Source organism: Phocoena phocoena, chromosome 17, assembly GCF_963924675.1.
Source record: "Phocoena phocoena chromosome 17, mPhoPho1.1, whole genome shotgun sequence".
Classification (NCBI taxonomy): domain Eukaryota; kingdom Metazoa; phylum Chordata; class Mammalia; order Artiodactyla; family Phocoenidae; genus Phocoena; species Phocoena phocoena.
Window position 1 is genome coordinate 45,004,763 of NC_089235.1, and position 11,567 is coordinate 45,016,329.

An 11,567-nucleotide genomic window follows, 5' to 3' on the forward strand; every position below is an offset into this window, starting at 1 on the left:
AAATATTCAAAGATTTTGAAATCTATAAGGCCATCTATCTCAAGTTCAGAATTTTTAATACTATTTGGAAAACTACTTTTGAAAAGTAATCGAAGAACATTTCAACACATAGTGATGAAATGCACAATTTTTAAATGTTACATGAAACAGTTAAATACATATATATAAAACACTGAAAATTCTTTATTTAAAAACACTAAATTATTAAAATGAGTAAAAATGACATTGTAAAATAAGATTTTTTCAAAGCTCACTACTTTAAAGAAAACATACAATGACATGGATCACAATATATACAAAGTAGGAAATAAATCATCATCTGTCATTGATGGGAAGACTTGCATGCTTTCAAAATATTCATAATTTTAAGCCAAACAAAATGTTGCTTCGAGGGAATGCTTCTTTTATATGTGAAGTCTCTTTAGAGGCGTTTTAAATTCCGCTTACTCTGGGCACTTCCTGGAAGAGCATCTTTTCTATTTCTTGGCTTTGCTGCTCCTCTACTACATTCTTCAGACCCATGATAAGCACACAAACATAACACACAAAAGTCAAAACCACAGGCTGTGCTGCTACATAGTCCCCTTTTCTTATAAGGCTGGTACTTAGCAGGGGATTGGCACCTTGGGCAAGGTTTTAATGCTTCATCAATAAAAAGTGTTTTGGCAACCTGTAGTAAAAGCACACAAACTAAATCTTCCATTTTCGCATAGAGAATTGCTTTATTTCAAACTCTGTAAATATTTACTTCTAATAACTTATGATACTCACCTTAACATATTCTTCCTGTTTACTACTTAAGTGAGTAACAGAAGAACTCGCTATAGGTGTCAAAACTTCTCCCCAAGGAGAAAATGTTGAAACTTGTTCTTTCTGAAAACCTGGTGTCCTAGCCTGTGCTTGCACAGATCTTAAAGCTGATCGATTTAAAAGATGGAGCCGAGTGGCAGCATCATCAACATTTAATATAGCCCCCTGTGGTAAAAGACAAGAGGGGTCAACACTGTAATATCAAAAGTTCCAGGACAGCTTTCTGATGCACATGTATTTAAATGTTTGGAAGTGGTTTTACACTACTGGAATTTTCTCCCTAAACCTTTCCTTTTTAGAAAAAAGGAAAAAAAAAAAAAACCCTCTCATCTAGCATTTAAAAGTCAAAGAAAAAATTAAGACAATAAATGCTAGCTTTAAGTTTGCATGCTTGGTTATTTTTCTGTTTAGAGCATGGGTTTGCAAATTTTTCCTGAAAAGGACCAGATAGCTGCAAGCTACTTAATTGTTGTTTTAGCAAACACAGCCACGGATATATGTAAATGAAAAGAGCAGGGCTGTGTTCCAATAAAACTTACTTTAAAAACACAGGTGATGGACAGGATTTGGCCCACAGATCAGAGTTTACCAAGTCCCCTTTTAGGCCAAGGTGTACGAGGAGGTGAATCAAAGCTTACTATGGGACATCATGGAATTCTTTGAAGGTTTCTTACCTTAGCCGCATGTCAGAAAAATAATGGGCCTGGTTAGACCATGAAACCCAATTTGTTTGGCTGGTTTATACAAATACCAGATACTTGCAATACTTGATTAATTTTTACACTTGAGTTTTAAACAGCTTTGATATTTTAAAAGGAGAAAAAAATGTCTCTTATTTGAACTGGATTTCCACATTACTCAAATATTTAGCCAAGAAATATTTTCAATGAATAATCCTTATAGCCTTCTATTTTGTTAAGGTTGGGAATGAGAAAAAAGAGTAAGTTTTTTTTTTTTTAACAAATTGGCATTCGTAACCAATTATCAAAATAAAATGTACTACCGGTGAATTTCCTTAAGTGTCCAACTATAATTGTGTTTCCTCTCCCTTGATAGTCTCCTTTTGCCAGAGTTGGCTCCTAAATGGGGAGAGTTAAAAATATGGGAAATGACAGTAGGATAAGTATAGGAACGAAGTTAACTGGCCATGAAAAATTATGCCATTAACAGTTTAACAACATATGCATAAGTGTCATGGATGAATATTGGTTTTTGTAGAAATTAGAATTAATACAGTTGAACTTATTCAAGGACTCAATACATCTCTTCATGTTACACTTTAGAAATGATTTGCAGCCTAAGCTAGAAGCGTATGACACAAGAGCATACTAAAAGAAGACACCCATTGGATTTTGATGCAGTTGGCAAGCACAGTGATGCTCCATGCACCAAAAAATGAATAGAGATATGTTGTTGAAGCAAATTTCATCCACAGAAGAAACATTCATTCATTTAACAAACATTCATAAAACATCTACTAGGTGTCGAATGAATAGAACAGTCTAGTCCCTGCCCTCTTGGAGCTTAAAATGTGTGCTACTATCTCCGAACAGTATAAGGTCAAGCAGCCAACAAAGGCACGCATTCGTGAGCACCAACATTTTTCAAAATATAGTCTCCATCACGTTACCAGAAAATATTTAAATGTGACAGGGGAGTCACCTTACTGATGTTCATTTCCATGATTATAAGAAAACAGGGAAGACTACAGTAAATTAAGAAATTCAATGGAAAAAGTGTGATATTCTGATTTTAATGGTCATTCTCACTGCTGCAAAGCAAACAGATTAAATAGAGGTCCTATCACACGTAGCTGGTGTGTGCGTTTTAATTTTTACATATAAAGGGCTTTCAGTGCCACTATACAAGTATGAGGAAAACCACCAAACAACTTTGTTGTATAATTTTTCTGTTTTGGTTAATGATATACATTAGGATAGTTCAGGTAGAAAGCAACCAGTCCATTTCAGAAGAGGAGGGCAAAAGGCATCTGGAAGGATGTCTCTGAGGAAAAGAGGGAACAGGTAGAATACCTGATACATTCAGAGTTAAGAGGAGATTTCCAGTTCTGGTGGATAACAGGAGATGAGTCAGGGATCTGTATAGAGAAACAATAAGCAAAAAAAAAAAAAAAAAAAAAAAAAAAAGAAGAAAAGAAAGAAAGAAAGAAACTGGGCAGTTATTAACTCTGAGGAAAAAAGGTATAACAGGTATAATCATACTGTACTACATGTCACAGCTGTCAAAAAGTCCTAAGAATCTCAACGCAGTCTTAATAATGTCAGCACCTAATTCTAATTCGCTCCCAAACGATGGTGTAGTTACATTCATAAGATAGGAGAAAGGACTTCAGAGGGAGAGGTGGGTAGATAGGTAGTGGTGAGAGGTTAGAGAACTCACCTAGTCCCTCTACAGAAAAAAACAAAAGAAGAAATAGCAGTAAAGGCATGCCATTCAGAAATGTGGAGGTAAATATCAAAAGGAACAGCTAAAAAGTGATTGCCTCGATGGGGCAAGAATCAAGAGTAGGAAGCGCAGGAGAATATGTGCTTTTTTATAAGCCTTAAAGTGCAATTTGATGTTTTAAACCATGTACTGTGTCTACTGAAAAAAAAATTTAAAGCAAATCAGAATAAAGGAAAATACTCAAGTAAGGAAAAAAGTACAGTCCTTTAAGAAACCAAGTTAAAAAGAAAAATGGTGGCTAGGATATGAGGGTAGAATGCTTTATCTAGAACTACGCAAAGGCTTACCAATACAACATGTTTCCTCCACATAGGATGTATAGAGTACATGGAGCTAAAAGTTTAATATTAATGGGTACTTGCTTAAAAATGTGTTTTTGGTCTGTCCTTAGCATGTAGGGAGCCACTCTAAAATGATATGTTGAGAAGGAAATTTATATCTTCAGTATTATAAGCTCCCAGAGCCAGCAGCTACAGCAGTAGCCAAGAGCCGTGAGTCAGTCGTGAAGGATTATTATAGGTGAGAAGGTAAAACATTTCTTCAAATAAAATAGAAAGTCAATACTTTAGTTAATAGCGGTCCCTAATATTTCCTTGGAATGAGAAACCCCCCAATCTGTACCTAGGTGTTCATATTAGTTTATACCATGCTTCATCTCAGTTATTATATTTCACCAAATTATAAATTTACTTATGTTATTAAACACTTTTTACTAGAACAAGAATAAGAGAGTTAATTCTCGGAGTTTCTTTTGGTATTGATGCCTAAGAAAGGTCTAAAAGTTGCATATACAGTAAATATGGGTGCCAGAGTCATCAGATGCCTGTTATACAAAGTAGTATCCCCAGAAAGAATTAATCAGCTTCTGTAAAACTTTTCTTGTAACTTCAAAGCTGGACCTCAAATCTTCAAGAGAGCACAAGTTTCTGATGTCTTACAAGTACTAATCTGCCATGCTCACTCACCTCCAGGCCTCCATATATGCTATTCCCTCTGCCGAAACACCTTCCCTAACTCATTATTCAGCTCCCAGCTGAGACGCATTTTTTCCTCCTCTTGATCCCCACTCCTTTTAAGTGTTCAATAAAGAGAACTCTGGGCTTCCTCTAACACACCTGTACTGTAATCACCTGTTTATAACTATCACCCACAGGGTATGAGTGCCAAGAAAGCAAGGAATCATGTCACAAATGTTCACATTGTAATCTGAGCAACTGCATGTAGTATCGACTCAAAAGACTGGATGGGAAAATGCTATAAGGATGTCTAACTATGAATAGGGTCCAGCATATCCTATTCAAATGGTATTCAAATACTGCTAACAGCATACACACTTAACAACAAAACCCAGTAAGATGTTCTTGATGTCAGTTAGTCTACTCCACTGATGCACTGGGTAGAGATGGAGTTTGGGAAAAATAAAGAGTTTATGAGTGCATGAGTTCCCTGGTGGCCTAGTGGTTAGGATTCCAGGCTTTCACTGCCGTGGCCCAGGCTCAATCCCTGAGATTCCACAAGCCACGTGGCACAGCCAAAAACAAACAAAAAAAGAGTTTATGAGTCAATGTTGGTAAATGGAAAGGTTAAAAGATAGCAAGATAGCAGGAAAACCAAATGAGGTTGTCCAGCCATATGGGATTAGATATTTATACAAATCCATTTTAGAATAGTATTATATACATTACCTCAGAATCTGTTTTCAGTTGTGTGATATGAAATTTCCTCCTCTGATCTGCTTTTTTATCTTGAATAATAATTTCACGCCAATTTCTGCTCACTTTCCAAATACTGTAACAAAAAGATCAGTCCTTATATTGTATATATTCCACAGAATTAATATTTTTCACACATGACAATAAGAAAAATTCATTTTAAAGATTTTGGATAGTTTATTTAAAGCTAAAATTTTACATTAAAAATATGACTTGATCTGCATAGTTGTGAAAGAATACCTATTAAAATATGCCAGCATCATATTGACAGATTACTATCTCATAAATGGTTAAGGAAAAAACAAAGTTTCATAAAAACCCAAATGGGTCCACTGCGAGGCTAATTAAGAGGATTTAACTTATTAAACATGACACTAAGATTAAAAATTTGGAACATGACATGCAGCAAATGATTATCAACTGTAGTGCAAGATTCTATAAATTTCTCCTATTATTGTATTTAACGAATTTCTGTCACTTTGATTAAATAAACACAAAAGCAATCAATCCTTTATTGGAAGTACTAAGTGCCAAATACAGTTGATCCCTGAACAACATGGGTTTGAATTCTGGGGATCCACTTACAGGTGGATTTTTTCAATAGTAAATACTACACAGACTGGTTGGTTGAATCCAGGGATGCCGAACCCCGGATACGGAGGAAACTCGGATATGGAGAGCTGACTATAAATTACACAAAGATTTTTAGACTGCATGGCAGAGGGTCAGCGCCCCTAATCTCTGGCTGTTCAAGGGTCAGCTATAATAAACATTATTATGGGTAGCACTACAAAGTTCCTATTTTATAAACCAAAGTTTGTAAGACTAAAGCAGCTAAAGAAAAACACAATTTATGTCTAGTGATTGCTTATTTATCAATAACTTTGACTACATTAATTATTAAAGAAAAGCTAATCCTGCAACTGTTAATATGGTCTTTTTTATTACTTTAACTTAACAAATCACTCAAAGTGAATGAGGTCAGGAGAAGGTTATGGAGGGCCCCAGGTTATAGTTGAGTTATCAATACTACTATTCTTCCAGTTACCGTGGCCACTTCAATTGCCATTGCCTCTCCTTAAGCCGATACATGTGCCTTATATCAGATAGATGGAGAGATATAGGCAGAAAGTCACTCATTAATGGGGAAGAAATGAAATACACGTTTGGGTATTTGCCTCAGCTATTTCAACTGACCGTAATTTCTCATATTACCAAGAATAAGCACTGCCAAGATTATACATGCACTCTGCAATACAAATACTATAAATCTAGAGGGATGGCAGCAAAGGCAATTATTGAAATATGACTGAATATCATTTGTTCCTACAAGCGAGCACCCAAAAGAGTCACCCAAGTTTTAATTCTAACTGGTCTGTATCCAAATACTCCAGCATATAAAAATAAAATTCCTATGTCGCAGCCATCTCCTTATTCTTTTAAACAAATAATTTATCTCATTTGAAATTTTTTAAAGGCACGTGTATGTAGGCCATTAACCTGCTTATCATCCTACTTGGGTTACACCAAAGACATTCCTGATCAAGGCTATTCTGAAAGGACTTAAACCTTAATAAGAGTTTTGGGAAAATATGGGCTTAGAAATCAGAGGGCTCAGCTGTAGACCTGGATCTGTTTCTGTCTCGAGTGACCATTGGCAGATCCCTTCTCTGGAGCTCAGTTTTCTCATCTGCAAAATACATGATAGGACTAGACATTTCAGAAGACTTCCAGCTATGAGATTCTACAATTCTCTACAATAGCCTACATTTAATTTATGGGGAAAAGGTGAAGAAGGGTTTTAATAGAAGCAGGGGCCATAAAAGAGTAAGGATTCTATGAAAACAACTCTTCACACATACCTATGGAAATAGAGGCTCACTAACTCTCTTGCATGTCCTTCCCCAACCATGACCTTGCAAAAATCCTGTTCCACATGGCTTCCCTCCTTCCTGGTCATGGCATTCCCAAGGGCCTTGTCTTCTGATAGTCCTGCACTTCGCAAAATTGCCAGTATAAACACAGTCTCTCTTTAGTCTTGTAACTCTAGTTCCTACCCTCAATACTCCTATATATGTGACTTAGTTTCTCTTTACTTATGGCAACATTCAATATACTGAAATTTCTGTGAAATTTCTGAGACACTGAAGAATTTCACTAAACCACCTTTGATAAAATATAAAGTATCCAAGATAGAGATGCTAAAACAAAATTTCAAAAAAAAGTACTCAACTAACAGAAAAGCTTTCCAACTTAAAAAAAATAAAAGGTAGTTTTATTTCAGAAAAAAAAAAATTCTTACCTGCATAGGCTTTCTGCAGCCAAGGAATCTAAAACCATAGCAAGAACATGCTTTAAATTTCTGTATTTTAATTCTGTTAAGATGTCCAGTTTTTCTATACCCATTTTCTTGCCAATCAGGCCTGCAAGTACACGCTGTAGTACAGCTATTTTCCCCCCGTCCCTTTCTTCTAACAATTCACGTGCACCGCTTTGCTGGAATCTTTTCCTTTTGCTTTTCATAAAGAGCTCATGCACTAACTGCAAGGCTGGGGTCTTTGATAAATTCTTAAAGCTTAAACTCAAATCCCCACTCTTATTGTCACTGCTTGGCTGACTCTCTGAGATGTCTGAAGTGGCCACTGGTGTTGATTCAGAGCCAGAGAGGTTGGGCTGCTTTTCTTCTTCTGTCTCAGATTGTGAGCCTTGCTCCCTAAGGGTGGACAGTCTTCTTAATCTTCCAAGACGCCTTGATCTTCTTACCGTGTCCCTGACTTTGAGAGTTCCCTTATGTTTCTGAAGCAGTTCTTGGAAAGAGCCCTCTTGGTCAGTGAGGGAATCTTCTGATTTATCCAAGCAAAGTGAGTTAAAGCCACTGTCTTCAGGTGTTGAAATATTTCGTCTCACTTCACCTAAAGGAGAAAGCCTTTGACTTACATTAAATTTAACATTTGCTACAAGATTACTTATTGGAGTCACAAATATGTCCTCATCTGTTCCACAAGTTGTTCCACTGACCGAAGAGCCCAGAAGTTCAGGATATGTATTCTCATCATTAATACATAGACTGCTGTCGCTAAAGTCATGTGTGATAGAGTCTTTAAAACTATTGCCTTGAATTGGAGATATACATTCAACTTCAAATAGGCTACAGTTATCTTTGGAATCATCAACTGTGGACGTCTTCTGTTGAGAAAAATTAAGTCTCAATTTTTGACTGCTGGAAGTCGCTTCTTCTGTTTTCAAAGTGCTAGTAACTAAAGAACTAAAATTATTTTGCCTTGGGAAACCTGAAGCACTGCTTGGAATATTTTTTTCTAAATTGGGAACTTGGCTTGTACTACTTTCAAGAGAACTATTTTGTGATTCAAAGTCCCCCTTTAGAAGAGAGAAAGATACATCCAATCTTCTGCGCAGTAAAAATTTTTTTCCACTGACTTTAGGAGTTTCACAAAGGTCTGGGGTTTTATCCTTTTCCTTCCTGGGGAAGACAAATCTCTTTCTTTGAGTGGGAGACTCTAAACTATGTGTTAAGGCCAGACTTGAAGTTTCAGGATGTTCATGGATTAAAGTTGAGCCTCTTTCTTTCTTTCCAAATGATTCTTTATCTGTATTATCAAAGCTGCATGATTTTAACAGCTCACTGTAGCCACTATCTTGAAATGAAGATGTGGAACAAAAGTCTCCAAAGCTGGACGACTTGATGTTGACAATAGGAGAGTCTACCTCATTTCCTGCTCCAGTGCCAGCTTCACCTGAATGCCTTTCTGACATCTTCAAAATCTCTGTTTCTACAAAGTGAAAACAAATTTTATTCTTCCTTTGAAATGAACAGTCTGGCAGCTTACACCAAAATACTTGTTATAAGCACAAATAATAATGGAAAATTGTATGGCAATAAAAAAAGTTACTTTAAAAAACAAATCTACTCTACACTATACTCACGTGTCTCTTACATAAAACAATGTTTTAACATCGCGAAGACCAAAATTTCCAGGAAATAAATATTCACAGATTACCTGACTAAGCATAGTCTAGGCACCATGCACAAATATTTTCTTGAACTACACTTGAGAAAAAAAAAAATCTCATGGCGTCATTTTTAGATGATTTTATTACTTTATGACTTTTACAGCGCTAAAGTACATTACTGTAGTTTTAATATTCTAGCTTATTTGTGCTGACCTAGATTTTGTCAGTTGGATATTTCCTTTCGATATTTTGCGATGTAAATAAAGCTGTTTAAAAAAAAACTATATGCTGATTTTTAAACATGTATTTGGGAAATGTGTCAAGTACGTGCTGCCAGTAGACTAAACTGCAATATGGCTAAACAACTCTAGGATAATGTCATTTATACTTGTAACACAGGCCTGTCTCAGAAACTCAGTCCTCCTGACCATTCACAAGGTCTAAATTGGCAGACTTTCACCTTTGCAAAGACTCTTACGCTCACTAATAAATTACTAACACATTCTTGAGTTAGCCAAAATGAACCCCTGTCCCACAGATAACATGGCCATGTCAAACCTGGCAAGTTATACTCATTCATGCCTCATCTTCTAAATATTTTCTATTTGGGGGAAACCCACCCTTTATAATATTCTTGAAATTGAAAATAAAGAATTCAAGTACATTCCTTAAAGAAGAAATGTGATTCAGTAATTATATTTGTAAGGAATGACACTAGGAAATACTTTACTCATTTGTTTTTAAGGAAATACTTTACTCTTTCACCTTTTCAACGCTATCATTGCATTCCTTCTTTGTGGAAACTTGAATTACATCTTAGCTCAAAGTATAAGAAGAAAAGATAAGAAAGTTATCATAGCATATATTTCTGCAGACTATTCAAGGGACACTAAGAAAATTGTCATTCTTTCAAAGTTTTCTCCAGGCCAAGTACACGATTCTTCTCTATTAAAAAGATCCTGGGAAGATGTATTTTAGTTGAGTATAATGGGAAAGTAATTTATTTATGCTTAAGTTACATCAGTTAAATATGTAAATGAATGAGCTTAAAAAAATTGCTACAATAACCACAAAACCAAATAGTTTCTTTATGGTGTAATGATCATTAGGAGATCATTATTACTGGGCAAAGTACCTAGGTGTTTTTCAGTCTTTAAAACCTATATTCCGTTTTGGTAAGTCTCACACATGTTCTCTTCTGATTTAGATTCCCTCAGATTGTGACAATCACTGCTCTCTTCCGTACATGCTTACCAGCCAAAATTATCAAACTTTGCTTTCTATAATTCATATTATATTTTTAAACAATTTTTGTTTTCAAAATATTAAGTTAATAAGATAGAATGTGTTTTCAAATTACACCTCCATCCACGAATATTTCCCCCTTTCTGAGAATCACTCTATTAAGTAACAGTTTTCACTCATTTGGTAAAGTTAGGTCCCAGCCTTTTTTTTTTAAAGTTACAACAAATGTAACTATTCTGCTACTTCACCACTAGGTGTCTCACCATGCTAGAATTTGGGAATCTGAGAGGCAAATTGTTAGAAACAAGAGTAGGGGTGCAGAGATCATCCTCTCCCTGCTAGAAACCATAAACCGGTTGCTTTAAACGTACAAAAAACTTCCTAATTTTTTCTGTTCATCTACACATTTGAAGTTGCTTCCACCGTGCTTTCTCTGACGTCATCATTTTTTTCACCTTTCATCATTTTCAACCCAAGACATTGGTCTCAAACAAAATGTGGTTATTCAAACTTTAAATTTAAAATTATTTATGCAAAATCGTGGAACGCCTGTTGACTTGTTCAATTTTACTGATTCAACAGTTCACTGATGAATCAAACAAGCCTCTTCAATATTCGTTTTTTAAAACCAGACTCCTGATAAGGATTGAGAACACTTATCTCTATAGCGCTCTTTAAAAAAAAAAAAAAACTGATTAACTCAATGAAGTACTTACAATATGATAACAAATTAGAACCAAATTTCCTTCATTTGTTAAAGTGTAAAATCTTACCATCAGTAAAGCTTGAGTTCTTAGACGTCAACGTTATGTAGGCTTCCAAAAAAGGAAATTTCTCACTTTACCTTTAAAATTCGTGCCAAAGTAATACCACTTAAAGAGAAAATTTTAATTTGAACAATTCATTAAAACGTGCAGTAGCACGATACCGGCTAAAATTTGTATACGTGAAGTACATGCTACAGGGATTAGTTCTAACACTTGAAAAGGCCTAAATCATTTTGAATTTCCTCCAGCTTTCCGGACAACAGTAATTTTAATATCTTTGTTTTCTCCAGCTAGCCTTGGAATGGAGGAAACTTCCCAAATTGGGGTTTCTGAGATGCAGTGTAAGCTGCAGCGCGGTCATCTCCTCCCCCAGGAGCAGTCGGCGGGTGGGTGGTTAACGGTCTCCGCAAGGCGTCAATCGGGCCTCTCGTCCCTCCGCGGACCCTCCCCAGGCCAGGCTGTCGGAGGGAGGCCCGGCCTGGCCCCAGGGCCCAGGAAGCCACCCACGGGCTGAGGGTGGGTGGGCCGTCTCCTGGAGCAGAGCGAGGGGAAAGTGAACGGCGTCGGGGCGCCTCTCTAGTCCCGGCACCCGGGA

The 11,567-nt window shown here is 36.3% G+C and overlaps 1 protein-coding gene across 1 annotated transcript; it reads right to left on the bottom strand.

The window, feature by feature from the left end:
• Positions 1–421: 421 nt before the first annotated feature.
• FBXO43 (F-box protein 43) lies at positions 422–11,162 on the bottom strand. Its single transcript, XM_065895145.1, has 6 exons — positions 11,134–11,162; positions 10,979–11,043; positions 7,291–8,779; positions 4,962–5,064; positions 772–975; positions 422–670 (listed from the first exon to the last, which is right to left on the bottom strand). The coding sequence occupies exons 1-6, from the start codon at positions 11,160–11,162 to the stop codon at positions 422–424; spliced, it is 2,139 nt and encodes a 712-aa protein (XP_065751217.1).
• Between the last annotated feature and the right edge of the window lie 405 nt (positions 11,163–11,567).

Excerpts from the sequence above, each read along its gene's own strand:
- FBXO43 (XM_065895145.1), bottom strand. The coding sequence starts at position 11,162 with ATGTACTTCACGTATACAAATTTTAGCCG. Across the intron at positions 8,780-10,978 it reads GAACTCAAGCTTTACTGATG|AAACAGAGATTTTGAAGATG; the intron begins GTAAGATTTTAC and ends TTCACTTTGTAG. Across the intron at positions 671-771 it reads AACAGGAAGAATATGTTAAG|GTTGCCAAAACACTTTTTAT; the intron begins GTGAGTATCATA and ends CTTTTACTACAG.